The sequence below is a fragment of the Ostrinia nubilalis genome, chromosome 28 (assembly GCF_963855985.1).
Source record: "Ostrinia nubilalis chromosome 28, ilOstNubi1.1, whole genome shotgun sequence".
NCBI lineage: Eukaryota > Metazoa > Arthropoda > Insecta > Lepidoptera > Crambidae > Ostrinia > Ostrinia nubilalis.
This window is the reverse complement of record NC_087115.1, coordinates 5,249,570-5,277,564: the sequence shown is the minus strand read 5'-3', so window position 1 is coordinate 5,277,564 and position 27,995 is coordinate 5,249,570. Positions and strand designations below refer to the sequence as shown.

Sequence of the window (27,995 nt, the reverse complement as noted above, 5' to 3'; positions counted from 1 at the left end):
AACAAGTAATCAAAAGCGTTTTATTTATTCGTCAGTTAACTTACATAGTGGAATAAAAAAGTATGGCACTTGAGTAAAAATAAGGACGTTTCGTCATTATAAAAACTATAAAACAGTAAAAAATAAGTACAATTTTCATAACAAAGTAATATCACTATTTTACAACCCGATCGAGTTACTCGCTGGAATGCTACTACGTCGATGTGACGTCACGGCAGCCAGGAGCGCAGTTAACTCAACCGGGTTGTAAGCACATTTCTAACTACATACTTATTTAAGATAGTGTAAAACTTACATATAAAACTTAAAACACATTTGCTTTTATAGATTTTCACTACTAGTCCGGTCGCCGAGCACGGAAAATTGCGTCCAATGACCCCAAGCTACCCATCCTTATCGCTCGTGCATAATTATATTGCTGTCGCGCTCGCACACTCACTGCGGTCGCCCGTCGCACAGTCGTGACAGCAATATTATAATTACGTGCGAGTGATAAGGATGGGTAGCTTGTGGTCATTGGACAAAATTATACGTGCTCGGCGATCGGACTTTGTACTAATATTGCTAATTAAAGTATTAAATACAACCAATAGCCTCGTATCGCTCCATTTGTTGGCTAATCTAATTGACCATTTACTAGTACATTTATTTATAAGAAATACATATTCTAATGTACTTAATAGTTATGTAAATCCGTTTATAGCGATAGACACGAAAAATACCTAATAGAATAAGCGTTTTTAACGTTAACTGTACAATTCATAATAAAAACAACCTTAAAATTGTTTCTTGATAATAGAAACCTTGTTTTTCTTGCCCTCCCCGTCGATTTGCACCAACAGACTTTCAAAATCACTAGCTAAGCTTTGAATGCAATCAATTTCATTCTTCGTCAAACCCGTGGGTAGATCAAACTTAGCATATTCCGTCCTTCCCGCCAAATCTTGACACATCTCGCGGACGCCATTTTGGAAGTCCTCATCGACGTCAAACGTGACTTTTTCTTTTTTCGGCGCCGCCCTGAAGGCGTTTTGCCACAGCTCTTTTTCTTTTTCGGCCGATTTTTTTACGTAGTCATCAATAGCGGCCAGTGCTTTACCTATTTCTTTGTTCTTCGGCTCCAATTTCAGGGCCTTTTTGTAATATTTGATTGCTAATTCGTGTTTATTTAACATCTCATGTGCACGACCGCAGTAAAATAAAGCCTTACAATGATTATCAAGGTTACTTATTCTATCTAAATTATCACACATTATAAAAACGTATTTTGGCTTCTTAATCTTGCAGTAACACACACATAGGTTGGTGTATACGCTGATTTTGAACTGTTTAATCTGTGCCTCTTCATTTTCATCTTTTGGCATAGAAAGCCTCAGTACAGACATAGATTGCTGATAGTTTTTGATGGCTTCTTTGTACCTTTTCTTCGCGAATAATTCTTTAGCTTGAGCATGGAGGGATGACACTGTTTTGGCGGTCACTTCGAATTTTTTTTGTTCTTCCATTGGGAGATCGTTGAATCTGCAACAAAAACCATAAAAAGTAAGATAAACCTGACTTGACATAGTCTGAAGTCGCAATGGGCAGGTCACATAGCACGCAGAACTGACTGCCGATGGGGCAGCAAGGTTGTGGAGTGGAGGCCACGTACCGGAAAGTGCAGCGTAGAACGTCTACCCAGTGGACCGACGACGTCATAAAGGTAGCAAGAAGGCGCTGGATGCAGGCCGCTACCGACCAATCATTATGGAAATCATTGGGGGAGGCCTATGTCCAGCAGTGGATATCCTATGATGATGATGAAACTATCTCTCGGGACTACTCAACCATCACTGGTTGGCCAAGCCAAGCTGTAGATGAAGCCTCTAGACCGCGACGTGACTATACAGGAGTTGCAGTGGTGGGAAAGAGGTGGGATTAGTCTCGTTTGATAATGGTGATGACAGACAGATAAAACTGATCCACATATCGATCGTTTCATCTACGAAGACGCGCCCCATCATTCTTCCGCTAATGTTTGAGTGTTATCGGTACACGCTAAATCATCCATGAGTGCACACGAGAGGAGCTATTGGTGTACAATAATGATGCTCGGAACAAACTCCCCGCACCCCGCGCTTCCCTAGGCCAAAAATTGGTGACACGATCTATAACTCTAGATCTGACTATTAAAAGACCTAAATACACAGCAAAACCTTATTGACTAACCTTGCAGCAGAGTGCACGTCTCTCACTGCGTACAGCGAGATGACGAACAGGGCCGGCTTAGGGCGGATCCGAGGCAGCGCGCCCCGCGGGCCCCAAGCTAAACGCGGCGCCACTAAAGCCTGGTCCGTGAGCACGTAGAATCCCGTCCAATGACCCCAAGCTACCCATCCTTATCGCTCACGCGTAATTATATTGTTGTCGCAACTGTGCGACGCGCGCCCGCAGTTTGTGTGCGAGCGCGACAGCAACATAATTACGTGCGAGCGACAAGGATGGGCAGCTTGGGGTCATTGGACGGGATTCTACGTGCTCACGGACCAGGCTTTAGCAAGTGGAAGCGAGCGGTGGGGCCCCGTGGTTGGTTAGGTCTATTTCTAGGCTACATGGACTTCCTGAGAATTCTACCTAGATTCTCTCGAGTCGAGAGTCTCGCTTGTGATACAAGACCATGGTGTTCTTATAGTTCGAGACTCTCACTCTTACCATAGATGTTGTAAGAAGCATCTAAGGAAGAAACATAAGCAGTCAGCACCCCTAAACAAAAGTGGTCATGTCGCGGAGCGAAGTAACTAAAGCTGGAGCGAAGAGGTTTCGTAATTACAACTGTCAACCCGTCTAGTCAGCGCAGTGTGGGGAGTGTAGGTGTATGATCCATTTGCCTCTTATACTATAATCTTGCTCTTGCAGTGGAGACTAAATGACCTGATGATAATGTCGTCTTACCTAGGTACAATGGTCCATAGATCTAAGATACAAGACAGATCTAGAATCTGAGACCATTAAAAGATCTAAATACACAGCAAAACATTATTTATTGACTGACCTTGCAGCAGCGTGTACGTCTCTCACGGCATACAGCGAGATGACGAACAGGGCCGGCTCAGGGCGGATCCGGGGCAGCGCGCCCCGCGGGCCCCAAGCTAAACGCGGCGCCACTAGCAAGTGGAAGCGGGCGGTGGGGCCCTGTGGTTAGGTCTATTTCTAGGCTACATGGACTTCCTGAGAATTCTACCTAGATTCTCCCAGTCGAGTCTCGCTTTTGATACAAGACCATGGTGTTCTTATAGTTTGAGACTCCCAATCTAAGGAAGAAACATCAGCAGTCAGAACCCCTAAACAAAAGTGGTCAGGTCGCGGAGCGAAGTAACTAAAGCTGGAGCGAAGAGGTTTCGTAATTACTACTGTCAACCCGTCTAGCCAGCGCAGCGTGGGGAGTGTAGGTGTATGATCCATTTGCTTCTGATACTATAATCTTGCTCTTGCAGTGGAGACTAAAATGACCTGATGATAATGTCGTTATTGTCGTCTTACCTAGGTGCAATGGTCAGATCTAGAATCTGAGACCATTAAAAGATCTAAATACACAGCAAAACATTATTTATTGACTGACCTTGCAGCAGCGTGCACGTCTCTCACAGCGTACAGCGAGATGACGAACAGGGCCGGCTCAGGGCGAATGCGGGGCAGCGCGCCCCGCGGGCCCCAAGCTAAACGCGGCTCCACTAGCAAGTGGAAGCGGGCGGTGGGGCCCCGGACTGTTGTTAAGCCTATTTCGAGGCCTGGGAGGCAGCGGCCGGAGCCGAGGCGGATTTTCTGGAATAAGAGTTAACGTCAAAAAATCTTGATTTGTATAGACTAGGTGCCCTCGGAAGACGTAGTGTGGGCAGGCCCCCCCAAGGTGGACGGACGATCTATGTACTTACCATGAGTTTACGTTAGGTGTGCTCGCTAGCGAGTACGTCAAAAAATCAATGAAGATTTTATTTCTTGAAAGTAGCCGCTAGGGATGCTGCACAATATGTCATATATTGCCTAGTCATTGTGGAAATCCTTGAGGGAGGCCTTTGTCCGCAGTGGACGTCATTCACGTCAAGCCCATGCCTTCCTCGATAAATGAACAATTCAAGCAAAATAATTTTCATAAATATGTACATGTCACATAAAAATATACAAACCGATCGAGTAAACTACGCACTTGTCGGCCGTGACGTCACATCCCCGCTCTGTTAAGGACAAGGCGAGCGCGGGGAGGTGTGCGGGTGAGTGCGAGGGAGAGTCGCATTCCAGCGATGTGCGCAGTTAGCTCGACCCAGTGTTGGAATTCGTACTATAATTATAGTATTTGTACTATTATTTCATAGTAAATACTATATACTATCCTAATTACGAGATAGTACGAGATAATACTATATTTTTTTATTCCGTTCCATTTACCCTTATTTTAAGCTAAAATTTTACATTTGGCAACTTATTTAAGAGGAAATTGCTGAAATGGTATCAACATTCCATAGACAATATACTATTCTCAACCATTCTTAAGATTCTTATTTTTATAAATACTTTTTGCTATGAGAACTGGACCAATAACATTTTAATTAAAGGTTTCTTTATTCAATTAAACTTTATTATTTCATTTAAATCCCTATTTACCTAACGTACTATATTTTTCAAGAAATACTATCTTTTTATCTTCCATAGACAATAATTTTCGAAGAGCGCAATTCCAACACTGGCTCGACCGGGTTATAATGTACTATCGGCAACAGTGTTAACTGCCCATTGCCGGTCATGGTCGTCTCGTTCTATCGCAAAGAATCACCATTTGATGAGAGCGAGAGCAAAAACGGAAATGGATAGTTAACATTGTGGCCGTGTGTACACTTACCAACGGTGCACCAGAATTCATAGTGAGTGTTGAATCGAAGGGAATCTTGGTCTTCTCCCAGTAAGCTGCGTAATGGATCGTCACTTGAGCGTCTACTGGAACTAAGGGACCCGTACCTGAAGACAATAGATTAATCTAAACTATTGATGAGCACATAAGGGCGCACACACGAGCGAATTATTTCCTAGGCGTGCTTGCTGCCGGCTCGCGACGCAGTTTGAATCGCAGCGTGCACGTCGCAGAAAATAGGTACGCGCTAAAGAATCGTGCGCTGCTATCAAACGATGGCGCCTCGAAATCGCTCGTGTGAAGACACCCAAAGAGGGCACTGGTAGTATAGATTAAGCAGTTGATACTATTTCGAAGACAAAACTTTAAAAAACACTTCATGCCTTTCATCCGTGAAAATTTTTACTAACTTTGGAATTAAACTAATTTTTAAGTCCAAATCTAAATCAAAATATTCCTTTATTTTCATCGTCAAAAATATTAAAATAGAAAATAAAAGACTAATTAAAACAAAACCAAAAGTTTTGCTCTCATGGAGCCTTCACATGTCTCATAATCTTTATTGCTTCAAGACCAACAAGTGCTGAGAAGAAGTGCTGCAACCAGGTAATAATTTAAGTTTTGGAATTAAAGATTCCGCCAATGTCACATGTAAAGCTTTCACAGAATTAGTAGACCTAGTAGTCTCAGAGTTCTAAAGATTTAATTTACCTTCCTCTATTAGCCACATACCTTCTTCAATGATTAGAATCTTCACTTCCCCACTGGGAATGCAATCGATCATCTTGGCAGAGAGTTCCTTGAAGGACAAATACTCCGGAGACGACAGCATGAGTTTGTCCGTCGACTCTTCTATGTTCTTTAACACTTCTTCTATGTTATCCCTGCAAGAAAAGCTGGTTATAATGTCACCGACAGGGTTCGAAATTATCAAGATAATTACTAGAGATGAAACGGATATCCGGTAACTATACGGTAGGCCGAATATCCGGCCTTAATTTACTATGCGGCCGGATACCGGATAGTAACTCACTATCCGGCCGGATACCGGATATTAAAAAACTACGACAATTTCCTATAATAAAATGAAATACATTAATCTTTGAGGTAAATATCAATAAAATGGCTTATAATAATCACGGCTTTTATTTAAAGTCCAAAAAGTTACAAAAAAAGCCATATTAAGGCCTTTCAAAAAACTAATGTCTTTTTCTGGGCTATTCACGAAATGTCGAAATATTGCCAATTAAAATAGGCGATCTTTTTTTCACTGATAGTCTGATAACATGATGCAGTTCAGTCAGATTACGCAGCAAGTAAAAATTATTCAATTTTCGCTATTCAATCACACACTCACGTTGGCAACCGAAATTATTATCCGATAATTATCGGATAATTATCAACAGTAAATTTACATAATATACAGTACATACCTTTGTCATACTGTTTCATAAAAAAATCTGATTGCGAATGTTGCTTTGTTTTCATATATGCATGATTAGTCATAGCTAAGCCTAGAGTTACCCAATGATATCTAATTATCTACGTACTAACCCTCTTACTAAAAAAAAGCTACACACATCATATTTCCACACTAAACATCATTCCGACTACTGTTCAACACACTTTAGTTCATAAAGAAGTATAAAATAAGCAAAAGCTAGTTATTACTCACCCATCATCATCATCGTCATCATCAAAGTTAGGACAAAGATCATCGGTCAACTCATCGTGCTTCTTTTTGAAGTCCATATCGATATGGAACTCTGTCGCTGACGTCATGAGTTCTCTGTAACAATCATAAGGTTTTGTTTATGTTTTTTTTATGCATGACAAGGCAGGTATTTGACCGCAATTGCATCTGGTGTTAAGTGAGATGCAGTCCAGGATGGTACATATCTGCCTTGTATGTGCCTATTCACTCTCGCCTTGAAAAGGCCTGGATTATAGTGTTCAGGAAAGACAGCAGCACGCAGCGAATTCAATTCCCTAGCTGTTCGCATTATAAAAGAGTTATCGAAACGCTTAGTGCGAGCTGGTGGAATGACAATAATACAAACAAAAATATAATCATCACAATAATACGAGTATATTATTATATGCTATAATTTCTACAGTAATGGATGTATAAATTAAATATGTATGGTTTTTTTCTGACTGTGGCAAAAAAATATTATGGCCCTTCTAGTGTATGATATGCCTAAAAAAATTAAAAAACTTGATGAAGGGGGCCTCGTTTCTATTAGCGCCCCACAGTAGTTTGATTTTAATAAAAGGTAGACATACGATCGAAAGTCATAATTTCACCGAAACAAAAATTGTTTTGGATAGCATTTTAAATGCTGATCAACATTTGTTATTATGAATTTTTCGATAAAACGAGCCTTTCATGCTTAAAAAAAATATGGCAAGAAAATTTGTATGGAGAAAAATCTTTTTTATTTTTTTTCTGGCTACTGTTGCAAACTGTAGCGGTCAAACCTTATGTAGTCGTAAGGACCTATGGTGCCTAACATTACGACATAAATACTTTTTGCGGGCACGCGCGGCGAAGCGAGTAATGGACATGCAAAATTTTAAATATTTTTATTTATTCATTATTGATTTTAATGCACTTAAAGTAATTATTAATAGATAAACATACTTAGTCTAACTTACTACAGACCCCTATTACCTCATTTCACGCTAAAACCTTTCAAACTAGAAGGTAAGTTTGTAGGTACTAGGTAGTCTAAGTTGTTTTTATTGTCATTATAATATTCACTATTGGTCTACTGGTTATCGTGTAAGATAGATTAGGTAGATATCAACCCTTTACCTAGGTATATCCTACTTCTTGGCATTTATAATACCGATATACATGATTAAAAAAAGTCTTCAAGCAAGAACCCTTGACTTCAATGGTTATGAAAGATTTTTTAACTTTCTAGAGTAGTCCTGAATAGATCCTTAAATCATTTTGACTGTCATAATCGATTACAATAGGTCGCGGGATAGTTTCAATTTTGACAGAACTGTAATTTCCAGTTCTTCTGTTGAATAGTCTTATACTTTCGCAAAAATATCCTTTTTTATTTGGCTCCTTTAAAGAGGTGTAAGTTTCTTTCCCTTCGTCTAAAAAGATAACGTACATAACACCTTTATAAGTAGCCTCAAACATAAACCATAAAGCATACCTTTCCCCAATCATCGAACTGAGAAAAATCTGAAATCCGACATTTATCACCTTCTTCCATTCATGTCTTCAATTATTATCTTCGTTCGAAAAACAAATCAAAAAACGATATTTTAGCCTATTCACTTATCTTGATCAGAGTGTTCAAAATAATCATAGTCACTCACATAGGTACTTACTTTTTCCGAAAGAATCCAATAGGCAGGTTTGCAGTACACCAAAATGCTATCACATTATCTGCACCATGTATCAGCAGTTTTTGTGTACGTTAGCTGGCATATAAAACTATAAGTAGAGGTGTACATAATGGATCTGCAATAATGTGTGGCAATAGGGCTCGGAAACGTGACCTCTCAATATAGGCCTTATAAATAAGCTCAAAATTGCACAACGTGCTATAGAGAGGGCTATGCTCGGTGTTTCTTTACAAGATCGAATCAGAAATGAGGAGGAGATCCGTAAACGTACCAAAGTCGTTGACATAGCCCAACGGATTAGCAAGCTAAAGTGACAATGGGCAGGGCACATAGTACGCAGAACTAATGGCCGATGGGGCAGCAAGGTTCTGGAGTGGAGGCCACGTACCGGAAAGCGCAGCGTAGGACGTCCACCCACAAGGTGGACCTCATAAAGGTAGCAGGAAGGCGCTGGATGCAGGGCAACACCAAGCGGCCATTGTGGGAATCATTGGGGGAGGCCTATGTTCAGCAGTGGACGTTCTATGGTTGAAATGATGATGGATGATGAATAATGTGTAGAAGAGGGTTACGGATATTTCCATTTATGATGGAATTATTTGACTAACTGAATGGAGAGCCATAAAAATGTATTGTTTATTATATGGGTTGAAACCTTTACTGAACCCACTACCTACTGTAATCGATTATGACAGTCAAAATGATTTAAGGATCTATTCAGGACTACTCTAGAAAGTTAAAAAATCTTTCATAACCATTGAAGTCAAGGGTTCTTGCTTGAAGACTTTTTTTAATCATGTATATCGGTATTATAAGTGCCAAGAAGTAGGTATATACCTAGGTAAAGGGTTGATATCTACCTAATCTATCTTACACGATAACCAGTAGACCAGTAGTGAATATTATAATGACAATAAAAACAACTTAGACTATCTAGTACCTACAAACTTACCTTCTAGTTTGAAAGGTTTTAGCGTGAAATGAGGTATTAGGGGACTGTAGTAAGTTAGACTAAGTATGTTTATCTATTAATAATTACTTTAAGTGCATTAAAATCAATAATGAATAAATAAAAATATTTAAAATTTTGCATGTCCATTACTCGCTTCGCCGCGCGTGCCCGCAAAAAGTATTTATGTCGTAATGTTAGGCACCATAGGTACTTACGACTACATAAGATTTGACCGCTACAGTTTGCAATAGTAGCCAGAAAAAAAATAAAAAAGATTTTTCTCCATACAAATTTTCTTGTCATATTTTTTTTAAATAAATAAATAAATAAATAATTTTAAGCATGAAAGGCTCGTTTTATCGAAAAATGCATAATGAAAAATGTTGATCAGCATTCAAAATGCTATCTAAAACAATTTTTGTTTTGGTGAAATTATGACTTTCGATCGTATGTCCACCTATTTTTAAAATCAAACTACTGTGCGCCCCACTTAGGCTGCCGCCCAGGTCAGTTCGGGGCCCCAGTTTGCCCCCTAGAGCCGTGCCTGCATTTATACTCCAACTCCAAAACAAATTCCAAGTACCTAAGCTGGTCTTTCTGTAAGAAACTGAAATTTACGCGGACCAGCAGGCAAAGGTTAGTTATTAATATTTTTTTGAAATTATCATTGTTTCAAGACTTATGCCTGAACATGGCCTAAAATCAAATTTATTGTATCATGCATGGAATTACAAAATCAAATAGTCTAGGACATTTACATCTAAGTAGGTAGATAGTTATTAAAAATTTTTTTCTGTCTCGTACAATGTATTTATGATTTTTAAACTGGCCAAAGAACTTTGAAGAGTGTTTCAACTTTTAACATTTTCTTTATTTACCTTAGGTTTATTCCTTTAGAAAAATGAACAGGATCTTGGAATACTTCATCCATTTTTGTATAGCGAAAGTTTCAAATGTTTTCTAGAATTAACCTAACACGTTTTCAAACCAATAAAATTTTTACAGACACAGCAAAAAGCTGAAGAAAAAGCCACGAAAAAGCGAAAACTTTAGTTTGATGACAATGACAGTGACAACAGGGAATAGGCTAACTGACAAATGACAAATTGATTTCTTAAATAGCAAAGAAATTTAATAGTATAGTACTTACAACATTTTGTAACTCATCGCCACTACAAAAAATAATACAGGAATTCTCATAATTCTCGAAATCTTTCATTTTCTAAAGAGTGTTTTGTAATTTGTTTGATTAAAATGAGTCTAATTAAGTGAAAACGTAAAACAACACCTTCATTCGCAGAAATTTGAAATGAAATGCTGTATATTTTTGTATTCCTTTGATAAATTCGTATAAAAAAAAAGTTTCGCAAATCGCAAATCACGTCAAAGTTTTTCATTTCTCTCTTTTTGACTTTGCAAACTTGAATTTTGCGTTTGCTGCACAGAATTATTGCCAATAAAATCAATCTACATCACCGGAGTTGAAACTACAATATCTAATGTAAGTACCGTTTGAGTTTTTAACACTTCTTACACCGATTTCAGCTTCATCTCATCTTTTAAATTCCAGCAGTTCTATGAACACGTTTTGTAGATATTTCTGATTTTTCCACCAAGAAAATGCATATTTTATGGATATACTGCGTTTCTTACTGCCTTAATGTATCATTTTAGCGGTGTTACAACTTTGATTTGACCTTTTTTACTGCAAAATTTGTGTAACGAAAATGTACCCGCCAAGTCAGTTATTTGCCATAAGGCGACTTTCCACTCAATAATTCAACACAATTTATTCCACATTTGTGTTTTCTTACAGTAACAAGCTTTAATTACATGGATATCTGAATTGAACAAACATTCAAGGTTCTTTGAAAAAAAAAAACTATAGGGTGTTTTCAAATAAAATTTTAAGGTAGTCTATAAATTCAAATAAATTGTTTTAATAGTGTTAAAAACCTAGATGTTTTTTAAATCTACATTGTGTACATATAGTAATATCATTTATAGCTTTTTATTCCTGTCTCATATGATATAGCGTAGCCAACGCCCGTTTTTATAAATTTTGATTTTTGCTATGTTTGCCCAATAATTCTTTGAAATAGTTTCATTTTACCTTGAAATCTACATTAGTTTTACATTTTTGAAAACTAGCTGTGCCTGAAACTTAATACATGAAAAAATAGTTTAAATATTTCCTATTTTTGTATTATTTTTCTTTACTGCCCCGCCCCTATTGGCTGTAGGGTGTTGTAAGCCTTCCTCGATAAATAGGCTATCCAACACAAAGTATTTTTCAAATTGGACCAGTAGTTCCTGAGATTAGCGCGTTCAAACAAACAAACTCTTCAGTTTTACAATATTAGTTTACGTAGGTAGTCTATAAGTAGTCTTATTTATTTATTTAGGACAACCAACAAAACATACACTAGAAGACAATCAATATTTACAACATATTTAAACTTAATCTAAGTGCTGCCTTATTATAGGTTGCCACGGCATGCAATATGGACTTATACATTTATACAGTGTCTACACTAAACGAAAAGAGTTTCTTCAGCGAGTATTATTTAGCTGAAATAACATTTCGTCTTATTGTCTAGAAAGGTGTGTCTATTGATTAGTTGTGTCAACTACCCACCCACACCACACATATTTAGATTTTGTAAGTAGTTTGTGTTAATAGTTTCGAGTTTCTTCCGCCACTTCTTCTTAGCAATAGCAATCTTGTCCCGAAATGGTGGTAGACAAGCTATATTTGAGACGTGTAAGCATCCAGAAATAGGGTCACCAGATGAGAAATTCAAAAGAGGAGAAAAGGCCTGATTTTAATTGAAAAACCCTGAGATTTTGTTGCAGTTTGAGAATTTTCTCTAAAACACGTACTGAGCAATTTCACAAAGTCGCTTTTTTATTGTTTTTTTTTTTATACTTGCTTGCTTGTAATCCACAGGGGATAAATAAGTGTTGATTTTAATTGTGAAAAATTACCTCAATTAGGAAAATTGAGATTTTTTTAGTTTAACATTTTATTAAAGAGATCTTTACAATGCAGGAAATGTTACCTATTTCATCACGAATTCATAAAACCTGATCCTGAGATTTACAAAATCCAACCGCAATCCTTAGAAGAGTCCAAAATTCCTGAAATCTCAGGAGAAATCCTGAGATATAGATTGGTTACCCATCCTGGAAAGAGCCTAAAGGTGCATCCACACATGCCAGGCGGCACGTCCGGCGGCCAACCCGGCGGCACCAGAGTAAATACAAATGAATAGTAGGTCGTCTTCATAGAAGCGCGGTTTGTCTGTGAGCGCGCCAATACGTATGCGGCGCGCACGCACACACTGACAAAATTTAGCGGGGAGTTGCGCCGAATTTTGTCAGTCTGTGCGTGCGCGCCGCATACAAACCGCGCTCGGTGCGTTTCTATGAAGATAACCTACTCATTTGTATTTACTCTGACGGCACACTGGCAAGGCATTTTTAAAGCCCGCGACATGTGTGTACACGCCATAAGTAATGAATAAAAGGTTTAATTTAACTTGTTTTCCCAACAGCATGGCGGCCCCGTCCCCCAACCAGATGATCACCTGTCCGTACAATAAGGCTCACCAGGTCGAGCACTACCGGATGCACATCCACCTCCAGAAGTGTCGGAAGCAGCATCCCAACTGTAACAAAGTCATCTGCCCGTTCGATTCCACGCATGTGGTCAACGACGTGGAGTTGGATGTATGTATCAATATTTAACTTATTTAAATTACTAGCTTTTAGTTAACTAGCGATAATCTTGAGTTGTGCACCTTGGTTTACAAAGTCCACTGAAGTGCATGAATACCTGGAGATACCTAACGTCAAAGAGGTTGTAGATAAGTTCTGTAGGGCTTACAAACAGAGACTTCAGCGTCATGAAAATGTACTTGCTGCATCTGATCTGCAGAACTCTACATTCAGGCTCAGGAGAAAGCGAATAGCATCTATCAAAAGAGTTATTGTAAAGGAAACGAGGTGACACATCATAGGATGTGCAGAACCTAAACTGTCATTAATACAAATTCATCAAATCTGATAAAGGCTGATGGCTGATCGCAGAGAGAATAAAAAAAAAATACTAGCTTTTGCCCGCGGCTTCGCCCGCGTGCAATTTTGTCTGTCACAGAAAAACTTTATCGCGGCGTCCCTGTTTCAAAAACCGGGATAAAACTATCCTATGTCCTTTCCCAGGACTCAAACTACATCTATGCCAAATTTCATCGAAATCGGTTCAGTGGTTTAGGCGTGAAAGAGAGACAGACAGACAGAGTTACTTTCGCATTTATAATATTAGTATAGATTCGATCTCCAACCCGCCTACCAAGCGTGGGGATACGATGTCGATACACTATAGTGGAGGAGGCTCATAGTCCAGCAGTGAACTGTAAAGGGCTGTTGATGATGATGAAATTATAATTGCTAAAATCAAGTGGCAGTGGGCAGGGCACTTAGCTCGTAGAGACGATGGCCGTTGGGGCAGAAAAGTTCTCGAGTGGCTACCACGGGCCGGAAGACGTAGCATGGGCAGGCGTCCTACTAGGTGGACCGACGGTCTGGTGAAGGTCGCGGGAAGAACCTGGATGCTAGCAGCGCAGGACCGGTCGTTATGAGCCTTGGGATGAGGCCTATGTCCAGCAGTGGACGTCATTTCTTCATCAGCCATATTCGGAGTTAGAAAAGGGGTTGATCAAGCACACTTCATTATCGTCATCGTTTCAGCCACAGGACGTCCACTGTTAAACATAGGCCTCCCCCAATGACTTCCACATCGCACGGTTGGTAGCGGCATGCATCCAGCACCTCCCTGCTACTTTTAACATTGAGCTTATTTAAATTCAAAGCAAGCAAGCTTGTTCTTCATCTTCATTTCAGCCACATGTCGAAAACTGGCTCCTATATGAGGTCGTCTTTCCAACTTGTGACGCTACCTTTTTCAAGCAGGCTTATAATAGTTACGAAATGTTTGATCAGTATTTCTTGTAGCATTGACATTAATTTGTATTTATTATTAAGTATTACTCAATTTATTACAATACACAAGTTAGATGCCATGCGAATGTTGAATTAATGCGAATTTAAATAGTATAAAATTTGAAAAAATTTAGTGACTCAGATGGGAATTGAACCAACATCCTTTTGCTTGCCAGGCGACTGCTCTGAATTTTATATTAGTATGAAAATGGGTACAGAAATAAAGAATTATAATATACTAGCTGTGCCTGCGGCTATGTCCGCGTGAACTTCGTTCTATGGCCCATAATAACCAATTGGTTCAATCATTTTCGAGTTTGCACGTGAATTTGGGAAATAATTATTTTTACTAATTTATTTGTCGGCCATTTAACGTAAAACGGCCTACTATGCCGAGAGGTCCCGGGTGTGATTCCCGGCCGGCTATCAAACTAATAGCTGATGGCCGCCGGGGCAGGAAAGTTCTTGAGTGGCGACCACGGGCTGGAAGACGTAGTGTGGGCAGGCCTCCCACTAGGTGGACCGATGATCTATTCACTGGTCATCATAAAAATCGACCCACCCGCGACAAGCACTTTCAAACGTATGCATCCCCACTTCCCACCAATATTACTATACTATATTACCATTTAAAAGCCTAGTTCTAAATTTCATTTCATTAAAGGAAAGGTTTTTACCCCAAAAATGTGTCTGTAGAAGAATCCAGAGTCACTTCTTCAAAAAATAGGTAGTTACGCTTGAGCCAACTTTTATGGCTTTAAAACTGTTAAGTTGGGATAAATCGCTATCCATCTGTTAAAGAGGACACGTGAGATCATTATTTGGTTTTATAACCATAAAAATGGGTCTTAATTGATCCCAGAGGTGAGCCCAAAGTGAGGTCTTTTTTCAAGTTTTTCAAGTCACATTTATTGTATATTTATTGGGCTTTCTAATAACACCAATATTGTTGGGGCACCATGATTGTGTCAGTAGAAACGAGTTTTCCTGTAAAACGTAGGTGGGCCGATTTTTGCGATGACCAGTGTATTTATTTATTATCATTATCTCCAGTTCCACATATCCTCGTGCCCGAAGCGCATCCTGCTAGACGCTCAACTATATGTGACGGATGACGACGCCAAGCCGGCCGTGGAGGTCCAGACTTCGCTGCCGTCCACTTCCGCTGAAGAAGAGAACTGGGACGATGTGAGTATTGTCTGTATTACATCGTTCGTTTCAGCCAAATGACGTCCACTGCTGGACAAAGACCTCCCCCAAGGCTTTCCATAATGAACGGCCCTGTCCGCATCCAAGTTCTTCCCGCTGCTAAAATCGAGCAGCAGTGGACGGGGCACATACCTCATGCGATGACCGTTGGGGCAGGAAAATTCTTGAGTGGCGACCATAAAGTGGTTATGTGGGTCGCGCAGCACCTTGCTATTTGAATTTTACCCTTAAAATTCCGAAATTATCCGAAACTTTCGGATAGTCAGAAATGATTTACTATCCGTAACCGTAAACAGGTATAATATTATTCTAATATCCGTAACCGTATCCATTACCGAAACTTCATATCCATAACATCCTTGCTTTCCATAATGAACGATCCTGCGCTGCCCGCATCCTGGTTCTTCCTCCTGCTAAAATCGTGACCACCCCATAATGGTCAGGGGCCAAGCCCCTTCTAAAAAAGTTAATGCAGTAGTAAGCCTCCTTGTTACTCGAGGCGCCTACGTAAAACCAATGCTGAGTATGTGGCTTTTCAGTGACAATTTTCATCATCATCATCGTTTCAGCCACTGGACGTCCACTGCTGAACATAGGCCTCCCCCAATGATTTCCACAATGGCCGGTTGGTGGCGGCCTGCATCCAGCGCCTTCCCGCTACCTTTATGAGGTCGTCGGTCCACCTTGCGGGTGGACATCCTACGCTGCGTTTTCCGGTACGTGGCCTCCACTCCAGAACCTTGCTGCCCCATCGGCCGTCAGTTCTGCGTACGTAATGCCCTGCCCATTGCCAGTGACAATTTTGCTCCAATATTAATCCAACCCTTTAAATATTGCTCCAGGAAGTCACAACCGGCTACAAGCCCGATCCGTCCAAGAAGGGTGCTCACATCATCACTAAGATCAAAGGCGCTACGCCCTCCGAACGCAGGAAAGCCCGTATGGAAGGAGTCAAGAACTACAAGCCTCCGGAAGATCAGTAAATGTAACGGTTAGGTTACAAATGGACGGCTAAAAGTGAAACAAGCTACGTTTGGTCAATGCAACATATTTATTACAGGTGTAGTACATAATTGGGTTACGGGCATTAACGGACGTTACGGGTATGCGAGCGGAGGGGTGATAGCAGAGTAAATACAAATGAGTAGGTCATCTTCATAGAAATGCCCGAGCGCGGTTTGTATGTGAGCGCGCCAATACGTATGCGGCGCGCACGCACACAGTGACAAATTTTAGCGTGGATTAGCGGTGAGGTGCGCTGAATATTGAAGTATTTACTCTGGTGATAGTCAAAAGCAGTTCTGAAGTCTCGTTGACATTTGACGTCACAAAAACCCTCCCTATCCCATACTAAGGCACTTACTTAGGTATGCACTACATCTGTACATATTTCTGTCATCTTAATGTTTAGATTCAATTCAAATTATTGGTGTGTAGGCCATTTTAAGGCATGTTGTTTGTGTTTAACTACAATAATATTGATGTTCTATTGGGTGTCTATCCTACCATAATTTCGGGACTATAGTCCGGTCGCCGAGCACGTAGAATCTCGTCCAATGACCCCAAGCTACCCATCCTTACCTTATCGCTCACGCGTAATTATATTGCTGTCGCGACTGTGCGATGGACGGCCGCGTGAGTGTGCGAGGTAGCTTGGGGTCATTGGACGAAATTCTACGTGCTCGGTGATCGGGCTTTACATATTTCGGTCATCTTACAGTAATGTTTAGATTCAATTCAAATTATTGGTGTGTAGGCCTTAGCCATGATGTTAATATTAAAACTACAATGATAAGTATTTCAATCTCTAGTAGTCTTATAATATTCACAAATCAGAAAAATAGTCAAGCCGAAGGATTCCCCGAGTTGAATTTGAACTTATATTTTGTTTCTTCTATAAAATTTTCTTCCATTCACATTTTTACTCAGTATACTGTTCTTTATGTGTTTGATTGTATGTTTGTTTCACTTTTAGCCGTTTTTAGGTTGTTGTACTAAATGAACAATGTTGTGATATAATTTAATATTACATAAGAAGCTCGACTGTTCTTTAGTTACCACTAAGTTTTTTTACATTATAATTTTTACAATAATTATTGGAAGAATTTCCCATGTATTTTTTTATTAATTGAATTACAGTAGATATTATAAAATATCATTGAATTTTGACGTACTTAATGCTCTGCTGACTTGGCTATCCGGTGAAATATGTCGCAGTGGGTTCAATCAGTCGATAAAATCCAGTTGGCGCCACTATCGAGTTTTTCGTTGAAGGCGCCAACTCGCGAGCAATAATTAATTATGTAAGAAAACTAACATTTTCGCACTTGTTTGGCCACTTGCGAATGCTTGGCGCCACTATCGAGGCGCTATCTCGTGAGGGCTTATTATGTAAGAGAGCTGACATCTTCGCATCTCTTTTGCCAGTTGACGCCACTGTTCCATTTCTCAATAAAGGCGACAAGTCGTATTGGCCAAGCTAACATATTGGCGCCAGTTAGCAGCCCTGGCCTATTGCTCATTTGCCAATTGGCGCCAATGTTAAAGGCGCCAACTCGTAAGCACTAATGACTAGATTATTCAACTGGCTGATTGAACTTAGCTGCGACGTATTTTTTTTGTTTTGAATTGTTTGGGAAATTCTTTCAAAATAAAATGGTTCTATGGTGCTATCCTAGGTACTATTCTAGCACCATTTCTCTTCCTTATAGTGTACAGTCAACATTAGACTTTTAAGTTGCAAAAGAGAATGCAATGAATTGCATTTCGTTTGGCTTGGTGTGCAGCAGGATATGACTTATATTCTCAATAGATTTATTTAATTAGGTTATAAGTTAAAAATCACTTCAGAAGATTTAGCAACCTATCATAAAATGAACCTACTTTTTGTAAGTTTCAAAATTAATTTGACAGTTGTCAATTTGTTGCTAAAAGTATATCAAATTAAGGTTGATTTTTAACTAAAAAAAGATAGTAGTCATCCGAGGGAAATACAGGTTTTTGACATTATTATAGTTATAATGCTTTGTATGTTTGTGCAATGTAGGATTTCTGTGAAATTGTTAAGAATTTTTATAGATAATGACCTATAGGGTCACCTTGTATGCTTTTAATTTTTAAAGCATTCATTTTCGTATGTTTTGAGTAATTAATGCCCGTTTTTACCATCAATCCCTAATGTTTAAGTGATCCCTATGCAAACCAAATTCTTGTTATGGGTTACCATAAGGGTCACTTAAAAATTAGGGATTGATGGTGAAAACGGGCATTAGTCTACCAAAGCCCAACTATCTTTAAAATTCAAAATTATTTTACATAAGGTACTTACTAATTGTATTACATTATGTATAATTACAAGTGCCATATCTCTGAAAAAACACTATTTTTGGAACGTCCTGTATTATATTTCGTAAGCTCTAAAATTAGACTTGTGGGTACAATTTATATTCTTTATTGCTTATAAAGTTACTAAATGATTGTAAAACTAAGATCCATATAAAAAAGATAATGGAAAACGAGCTTCGTATTTTGTATTTTTTTCAACTATGATAATTTGCATTTAATTTCGCATTTACAGGTAATGTCATACTGATGTATTATTAATTAATAATCTCGAAGTCCGGTCGCCGAGCACGTAGAATTTCGTCCAATGACCCCAAGCTATACTAGCAATGTAACGCGCGAGCGATAAGGATGGGTAGCTTTTGGACGAAATTCTACGTGCTCGGCGACCGGACTATAGATGTCTTAGAATATTTGCAATGTTGTAAACTATAAAATATTCGTACTATTATGGCAACATAATAATACTTGTCGATAAAATTATATTACTTTTAAATTAAGTTAAGCATAAGCTTAAGTGTTTTGACTAAGGAATATTATTCTGAAATAAATGTGAATATAATAATATTGACTTTTACTTCATGTAATCGTTTGATTTGATTTATATCAGTCCTAGACATCTTTTGATAAAAAAAAATAAAGAATCAACAGATTAATTAATACAACATAAGCTACAATAATATATTTGTAGTAAATAAAATTTATACATTATTTATGTATTCTTTGTCCATTTGCTCAAACTTTTCTTTCATATCGTCCGGGACTTCTACTGCAGATAAATCGTCTGCGCCAACCTCGTCTTCCTTCTGAATTAGTATATCGACAACATTCTCACACGCTAGCAACGCATGTGGGTCTTTTTCCCATTTATGATATTCCCTTAAAACGTAGTATACACCGTTTTCTCTTAGCATTTCTCGGCCCATTCGCTTTGTACATAACTTATTTAGAGTTTCTAACACCATCTTTCGTATATCCGGATCTCTTTCTCTGCGTTTCTCTTTGGGGAAATATTGCAGTGCTATCGGTAACTTGTCCATTTCGTGGTCGGGATAATCTTCGTTTCCCATCAACGGGTTTAAAAGGTACGTGAGCAGATCTAAATCAGAGTTTAAAAGAAAGTCGTGATGTTCTGTGTCAAATGAGAGGTTTCTTATCGTGCCAATAGCACCACCCCTACGGATGTTCGACAGCTCGTAATTGCAAAATGGTAGTAATTTGAGCAGTGGTATGTGTGGGTTTTCTTCGGTCAGCCATTTGCGTATTCTGTAACTGCAACTCAAATTGCTGAACATAGGAGCGAGGTAGTGTAAGTTACATCCTTTTTTATTGTAATCAATATTTACGAAAGCGTTCATTATATCGTTCAAATGCGGTATAAATGAGTCTAGGCACACTTCTAACTCATCCTCCAGCCTGGTTATGTTGGATAAGATCATGCAAGCAGCGTCTGCGTCCTTCTTTTGAGGGTCTAAAACGTAACTGACAAGTAGTTCGAGAATGTTTTTGTGGTTACTCGGTCTGTATTTTAACAGTTCTGTAGCGCCTATCACGCTCGCAGACACGTTCACAAGCACGAGCAAAGCATTCTTGGATATTTCGTCCACTTTATCGCTGGTTAATTCAATGATACTCAGTATAACTTGCTCATTTTTCAACAACGTCGATACACCTTCTTCCGTCGCAGACAATCCGACTAAATGGTCAATAGAAATGTGTTTCAAGTCTATCCGAGAGTCTGGTTTAAGGAACTCCACTATTTCGCTGAGCGGATCTTTATCCATTATTTATTTTTTGGGAAAATATCTCAAAGAAAGTGCGAAAACATGTGCGGTGGAATGTGGTGCGTAAATTTTTTGACACTAGTGACCAAAGAGCATAAAAGAGTAAGAGACGGCACTCCATAGATATTTTTTGAGCTCACGCACACACATGCATTTTAGAGAACGACCCGCAAATCTTTACCAATAACCGCACAAACTACGGGCGGAGCTACCAACATAATGCCTTATTTTCTGACAGTATTAGTGACGTTCGTAATAACTTATCGATTATCGATACTTTGCTAGGGTTGTAATTGCATATCGATATCTAGTATAGGAACCTTCAATATTTTAATGATTACTATTTTTATTTTATACTATGTGTAAGTAAAACGAAGTTTTGTAACGTAAATTATTTATTTCGAAATAAAATAGGTATATTACAATAAGTATTGAACATGACATAGCAGTTGTAGGCATGCATGAGGAATTATTGAATATTATAACAAAGTACAGAAATGATAATTTTGTAAACTTTTATTTTCACAACTTTTTCTAAGAAAAAATAGGATTTTTATTTATAAACATCTTTAATTTTCTTATCAGCTGATCGAACCTCAGCCTCAAGATTACTTTTCAATGCTTTGTTGCTGTGCTTTTTTACTTTTGTCAGCAAAATTGTTTTCACTTTTTATGAAGCTGTCATTAATGATTTTACAACTTTTTCTTAGAAAAAGGTAACTTAATATTTTAAACATCTTATCATAAATTTCTTTATTATGTTGTTGACATTTAAATCAACTAAAATTACAATTTGTACTCAACATTAAGAAAATGAATTTTCCAACATTTTCCATATATATCTGGTCGGCAATATGGTCATGATAAAATTGTTTAGCTTCATTTACGGTGGTACATAATTGAATTGTTGGATAAACGAGACTTTTTTTATCATGCCACCATTCGCGAAGAGATATATATGCATACAAATCATTGTCAACAGGAGTTTTCACGCTCAAACACTCTTCACAAATTAAACAAGAACTGTTCTGTAATAGTTTGGCAGCTAAATACCCGCTTACATATACTACTGGTTGGTTTTCAAGGCTACACAAATTTTCAATGGGCTGTTCTAAGTTTTCAGGGTCCGGGATAGACAACACAGGATAAAATTCAGTGTCTGTGGAATCTTGAACATTAATTTTTATTTCTGTTGTTTTTAAATTAGTTTTTAAAATGTCTTTATATTCCAGCATATGTTTATTGTTGTCTGCTTCACAATTAGCACTTCTGCTATGAGGCACTTTCAGCCCAGTAACCATGCTTGTTTTAAGCGCTGCAGTAAAGTGCGTGATAGTGGGATTTCTATTGGTTACACTGTGTTGCCTAATGATTCCAAATAAGTTTTCCAGAGAGTCTTGGTTAAACTGTCTAAGGTTCATATATTTAAACCCTTCATTCTTTAACTTTTCCCAAATATCGTTTAAGGATTTGATAGATATTTGATATCCCTTTACGCATTTAACATTTTTTAGTATCGTGTTTTCTGCTGTTATAAATTTTATGGTTTTTAACTTATCAGTATAAAAGGTCCAAGACTCAATGTGATTACTTGATGTGGAAACATTTTCCCGGATCCCTTTCTTTACGTCATTTAAAGATGATGGACCATTTGTACAATCAAATAGTTTATCTAACTGTTCAATCACAAATGCTGTATCATTGCAATCAGAAACTTCTTTCCATGCCATCATTTTTAAAATAGCTGCCACGGTATTACTCAGAGCATGCGCAGCATACTTCACCCTCATCTTAGTTTTGAATGTTGGATTTACAATGGTACTATTCAGTTTTTTAAAATTTAAAAAAATTCTGTTGTGTTCTTCTGCAACTACCAAATGCCTCCATTGTGCAATTTTTCCATCGAAAGACATATTTCCACTTTTAAAGAAATTGTTTCGTAATGATTTGAACAAGTGAGGGATGTCATAGATTATAAAAAATTTGTCATTATTTACAGAGAAAAAGTTGCTATCTATGCCTTGTCCACAGTTTCTTTTTAACATGTTAAGAGCTCCTATATTTGTAGATCCCTGATCACAAACTGTTGTTAGAACCACAAATCCGATTTCTTTTAATTTTTTGATGATGTCCGATATAATTTTTGCCAGTTTTGCTGTTGATATTGTGCCTTCCACAAAATAGTGCGCAATATATTGTTTGTATTTATGTTTAGCACCCTGTATCATAAACACTAACGCATGGTCTGCAATTTTCTTTTCTCGTCCCATGTTCTCGCCCTCTCCATAATCCACGTAGCCATCCACTTTATCAGCAATTTCGTTATAAATTATCCGTTTCTTTAACGCCATCTCGTCAAATATTAACGAGCAATATTTATTTTCCTTTGGCATACTTGATGCTTTTGCCTCTAACATATCAATTATATTTTTATTTATACCAGGCTCCATTGGTATATTTTTTAAAATCCTTTGGAGTGTTTTAGTGCTTGGTAGCGTAAACAGCTTTTGCATATAGCGGTATGCTTTAGGGGACCGTTTAAATATAGCCAAAGCATATATTTTGTTGGCTAAAGTCCACCTTTTTCCTTGTGACTTTTTTTTGTTATTCTGCACTACATCCTTTACTAACGATGTCAGCACTTCCGAATCTAACTTGTCTAAATTCACTCTTGACTTCGCTATATTCCTTATTGTTTTTTTTGCATTTTGTAACTGTCGCCAAAGCCTCTTCTCTTTAATTGTAAATGTTGATGAAGTGTCTGTAATAATAATAAAAACATTTCCATTAGTAAAAAAACAACATTAAAGCAAATTGAATTGAATATTGGTTAATTAATCAGCAATTTTACTTAGTTTTTTAAATTAGGTATGTTTTATCTTACCTTTCATTTCAATGTTTTTCTTAGGTCTTTTATAACTGTGGACTAATATTTCTGCCTGTGCATCTTGATGGCAAATGTTTTTATCATCTGAAATATTATAAATATGCAAATTAGTTTAAAATTTATTTTGTTGTTTTATGAAACATATTATTTCCAAATCAATCAATCATTATCAAGTTTTAAAAAAATGCAAAGACAGGATAATGATAGCTCTTCTCATAAAATATGAAGCGTGGGCCCACCTTCAATAACAATGACATAATATTAAATTAAAGGCATTTAGAGGTTTTAATGTTCTGCATTCTGGATGCGTTCTGCGGGTATGTCAAGACAATCTGTAAGTGGTCGTGATAAGGCAATCAGTCACGTGTGCTTTGCGTTCTTTGTTCGTATCCGCACGGTCAAATCGCATTAATATAAAATGTACAGAAACCTAGAATGTTGTAGGTACATATAAGTACATTTTGACCTGACTGCAGACTGCAGAACGCATCCAGGGTGGCATTCTTTAGTTTGAGGGAAGGCATATTTTAGAAGGTAAATAATTAGTTTGTACACTTACCATGAGCAATGGGTTTATAGGTCATATGTTCTGGTGCATTGGAAGTAGAAGGAAGAGGTTCAAAAGTTGTTTTCGCAGAAATACCAGAATCTGGTATATCCACAGCTCCCAAACATGTTGAATTTAGTTGTTTGGTTGTAGTTGTAAGGGGAACTGAAAGCAGATAATGAAATGTGAATTGGGTAATAAAATGTCATGTTCTTATCCAACTTTAGGGTACAATCAGTCTAGGTACATGTCTTGCTCACATTAAAAATTACTAGCTTATAAATATTATTAAACTAGCTAACCTGGCTAATTAATGTAGATTGCCTAAAATTTTTCAAATTGGTCCGGTACTTTTTTTGAAGAATTTGTATTACACAAATTACTAAAGTCCCTCTAACTCAACACCTCATTCTAAGCTAAATTGTGTTACGAGTGGGTTTACTACAATATTCAAGCTGTGGGGTTCTAACCCGCACTTTAGGCTATCTTGGCTTCGAGTTACGGAGCCGATCAAATACAAACAAACAATTAAATATTTCCTTTTTATATTATTAGTATAATTTTAGATAAACATACCTCGTTCAACTGGATTTGACTTCTTTGGAATGCAATATGAATGATCATAAAGAACTGTAACAAAGTATAGATATAATTAATAATTGAAATTATATATTATTTATTGATAAGCATACAACACATGTTTGTGGTTACAAAGAAAGAACCTTGTTAAATTGCATTCGGTTGGTTTGTTTTGGAAACCAAAGAAAATTAATTAAGACATCTAAATAATTCAGAAAAATTGATAGATAGTAAATTAAATTTAAAAAAAATAATTGAAGTCATCATCATACCTGTCTTGAGGTTTTCTTTATTGGAGTCTTTTACATGAAGAGGAAACTCTGTCAAAACTTCATCTGGCAAGATGGGATTGCTCAATTCCAGTGTTGGAATAGCTGAGTTCTTCAGCCGAGTTCCTTTGGCATTGAAGGATTCAGGAGTGAAGTGCCCACCACAAACAAACTTAAGTTGGTGTAACTTTTCAATAGGTACATATCGTCAGTTGCAGGTTCACTTGGGGTAACTGACAAAATACAGTTTTTCAGTAGAGCCGTTTAAAGTTTTTTTTTGTCTTAAATCGGACATAACTTTTTTCCTATTTAACCTTTTTTGGATTTGTTTTTACACAAATGCTTAGAATTCTACGCGGTTTTAGATTAAATAAAAAGAATTATCTAATATGTCTTAGTTAAGGAAATAAATTGCAGTTACACCAATGTATTTTTGTACTTTTGACAGTTACACTAATTTTGCACCAGACTTTTGGAAAAAACATAGGTCAAATTGGTGTAAGTACTGCCCAAATTAAAATAATTTGATGTATTTGTTGGGTTTTGTTTACTTAGTTGCTGTATAATTTATGTAAAAGTATTAAAAAATAAGAGAATTCATGAAAAAAATAACATTTTGTCGTTTTCTTTATTTTTTATTTTATTTTATTAGAAGTAACTTTTATTTTATTCATTAAAAAATGTTAAAAAAGCCATGAAAATCAAGAAAATATGTGTATTTAATTTTTTTAAGACAGAAATATTGAAATAACTAAAGTATTACTGTGAAACTAAGTAATTTCAATATTTTTTTAAGCTTTGACTTACCAATACCGTATTTAGCTCTACGGGGCAACTTAAACTGAAAATAAAATGGATTTAATTTCCCACCTCTTTATAGCAATGTTGAATTAAGGTCATGAGTACTACAACAGTAAAAGTAACAGAGTAACAACAGGTTAATGTTAGCAACGCGCAGTGACGCCTAGTTGGCTGGATAGTTGCTCAATTTAATTTTTTTTTTTTGTTGAGCTAACTTTAACTTCTTTAACTGATACTGCAGGTATAATAATAATGTAATATGCCTCAAAACTTTCTAAACTCCTATTTTATTTCATGTTATAAACCTTAGCAAATCAGTGTAATTGCAAAGTTTTGTAGCAAAATTTTTACATTATTACAGATACACCAATTCAACCTGGTAAAATTATTACAATGTCAGTTACACCAAAATTTTGAAGGAAATCTGAAAAGTTCACACCTGAAAATGTCCGTGTAATTGTAATTTTTTTAAAGCTAGATTTTTTTTACGTATACCATTCGAAAGAGCAGAAAAAACTAAGAAAAACTGTATATTTGACTCAAAAACCGTATTTTGTCAGTTACCCCAAGTGAACCTGCAACTGACGATATGCTAAGTCTTCTATGCCAGCATTTTTAACCCACATTCGACAACTGAAATAAGAAATACCTATTAGAAAAGAAAAAGAATAACAAACTGAAATTTATTCATCAACTAATTTCTTTTAGTATTGTTATGCAATTCATTTACAGAGTATGAAACAAAATACTGAAATTAAAAATTGGTTATGGTTATTTACTGTATGATTAAAAATATTAATCCCAGCCTTTAAGTTTACACAATCAGTAAAATTATCTTGTAATAAATGAGTGTTATTAGAAACTTACCGGTCAGAATCCAGAGGAAACCTACTCAAAAGTAAGGGTGATCCACCACGACTTCGCCTCTTATTACAAATAACGCACTTCTTGTTGTTTCTACTCTCCATTATCAGTAGAAGCCTAAAATGAAATAGGTATTAATTAAACAAAGCCTATAATTTCTCTCCAACCAGTGTCAATGCCCTGGTTCATGCATTTACCAATTTTAAAAGTAAACAGTTTTGAAAGTACATTTACATTTTCATCACATAGGGTTGTTTTTAATGAAAAATAGATTTGTAATAGATCTAATATTTCAAGTAAGTAGATAACATACCCATTAAACAGAAAAGTAAATAAGAGTTTAAACTTCTGTAGAAGTTGAAACAGCTTATTTAAAAGAGTCTCTATCTCACAAAAAACATAACACTGAACAGCAAACTTTATCACGCCCGATACGGAGGAACTTAATCAACTCAACGTAAACGACAGAAAAGTTTATTTACAGTAATATTGCACCAAATCTGAGAAAATAACTTCACACGAATCAATTCGCCGGTTAAAAACTCAAACTCAATTGACAGACATTTTTTTTCATTTGTCAAACTAACAATACTACCAACATAAGGACACTAAACAATTATTTTTAGTATGGTGGTATTGATCCGCGGGTTCCCCTGCTATAGTGAAATCAATCCAAAATGCACTTTATTGCTTAAGGGATAAGGTTGTATATCAATTGCTACATATAGAGACTAGTCTTTGTATGAGAAGTGTCTACCCACTGCTAGTGACAGTTGTATGTAGTTGACGTTTCATCGTGTAAGTTCCTGCCCCCCTAGACAAAACGCACTTTTTGATCGAATCGAAAATCGAATCCGTCAAATTCCATACAAAAAAGGGGCTTTTCGACCACTTTTCGACTGGTTTGCGATTATAATGGCACTTTGTCTAGACCCACTGTGTTATCCTCAATTTGACATCCATTCGTTGGAAATTCGGAAAAAAGATCCCTTACACCAAACGATTAAAACCTCCTACACCTTTTTTTTAATTAAACTCTACTCTGGTGGAAGTGGCTATTTCTTTTTCATGGTATAGAATTGACGGCAGTAAGTTTTTATTTATGATCGTCAGGAAAATGCAAATATAGCATCCAGCCGTGGAGGCAGTTAGGTGGGTATATTATGTGGGACTGCTACCAGAAGGTGAAACCCATCCACTAAAAACAGTCTGCCTGTGTCCTCCATGAGTCTTAAGAGTCGGGAAATCCCCTTCGGCTTTTGCCTGTAGTGTAGCATTCGTTCAGCTTATTCGTAAAAGTGTTTATTTGAAGTTGACTTCAATAAACTATAAACTAAAATTAATTCACAATATTTGCTGATTAGCAAGACAATAAAACTACAATAATTTTTTAGTATTTATTTACTTGGAAACGGTGCTCTATTGTTCAAAATATTTACATTTAATTACATTAGTGGACGAAATCAGTTACATTGCAGGCACATAAATGGTGTTCGATTTTCT

General features: G+C 37.2%; 3 protein-coding genes and 2 long non-coding RNA genes across 5 annotated transcripts in view; 2 read left to right on the top strand and 3 right to left on the bottom strand.

The window, feature by feature from the left end:
* Positions 1 to 27,995, top strand: part of LOC135085330 (uncharacterized) — a 271,536-nt gene that overhangs the window by 122,881 nt on the left and 120,660 nt on the right. The gene's annotated exons all lie outside the window — the stretch shown is intronic.
* LOC135085450 (inactive peptidyl-prolyl cis-trans isomerase shutdown-like) lies at positions 7 to 10,268 on the bottom strand. Its single transcript, XM_063980245.1, has 6 exons — positions 10,085 to 10,268; positions 6,558 to 6,671; positions 5,615 to 5,766; positions 4,874 to 4,989; positions 3,599 to 3,801; positions 7 to 1,521 (listed from the first exon to the last, which is right to left on the bottom strand). The coding sequence occupies exons 1-6, from the start codon at positions 10,135 to 10,137 to the stop codon at positions 777 to 779; spliced, it is 1,383 nt and encodes a 460-aa protein (XP_063836315.1). The 5' UTR covers positions 10,138 to 10,268; the 3' UTR covers positions 7 to 776.
* LOC135085434 (gametocyte-specific factor 1 homolog) lies at positions 10,585 to 16,993 on the top strand. Its single transcript, XM_063980231.1, has 4 exons — positions 10,585 to 10,707; positions 12,764 to 12,938; positions 15,264 to 15,398; positions 16,262 to 16,993. Exons 2-4 carry the CDS (start codon positions 12,765 to 12,767, stop codon positions 16,400 to 16,402), a joined length of 450 nt encoding a protein of 149 aa, XP_063836301.1. The 5' UTR covers positions 10,585 to 10,707; position 12,764; the 3' UTR covers positions 16,403 to 16,993.
* Positions 19,429 to 20,625, bottom strand: LOC135085433 (protein HGH1 homolog). The gene has a single exon (XM_063980230.1). It carries the CDS (start codon positions 20,543 to 20,545, stop codon positions 19,463 to 19,465), a length of 1,083 nt encoding a protein of 360 aa, XP_063836300.1. The 5' UTR covers positions 20,546 to 20,625; the 3' UTR covers positions 19,429 to 19,462.
* Positions 21,332 to 26,196, bottom strand: LOC135085562 (uncharacterized). The gene is made up of 5 exons (XR_010260164.1): positions 24,831 to 26,196; positions 24,556 to 24,609; positions 23,992 to 24,144; positions 23,430 to 23,516; positions 21,332 to 23,306 (listed from the first exon to the last, which is right to left on the bottom strand). It is a non-coding gene; the product is annotated as an uncharacterized LOC135085562 (long non-coding RNA).

Excerpts from the sequence above, each read along its gene's own strand:
- LOC135085450 (XM_063980245.1), bottom strand. The coding sequence starts at position 10,137 with ATGGATGAAGTATTCCAAGATCCTGTTCATTTTTCTAAAGGAATAAAC. Across the intron at positions 5,767-6,557 it reads GATGACGATGATGATGATGG|GGATAACATAGAAGAAGTGT; the intron begins GTGAGTAATAAC and ends CTTTTCTTGCAG. Across the intron at positions 1,522-3,598 it reads GACGTGCACGCTGCTGCAAG|ATTCAACGATCTCCCAATGG; the intron begins GTCAGTCAATAA and ends TTTTTGTTGCAG.
- LOC135085434 (XM_063980231.1), top strand. The coding sequence starts at position 12,765 with ATGGCGGCCCCGTCCCCCAACCAGATGATCACCTGTCCGTACAATAAG. Across the intron at positions 12,939-15,263 it reads TCAACGACGTGGAGTTGGAT|TTCCACATATCCTCGTGCCC; the intron begins GTATGTATCAAT and ends CATTATCTCCAG. Across the intron at positions 15,399-16,261 it reads AAGAAGAGAACTGGGACGAT|GAAGTCACAACCGGCTACAA; the intron begins GTGAGTATTGTC and ends ATATTGCTCCAG.
- LOC135085433 (XM_063980230.1), bottom strand. The coding sequence starts at position 20,545 with ATGGATAAAGATCCGCTCAGCGAAATAGTGGAGTTCCTTAAACCAGAC.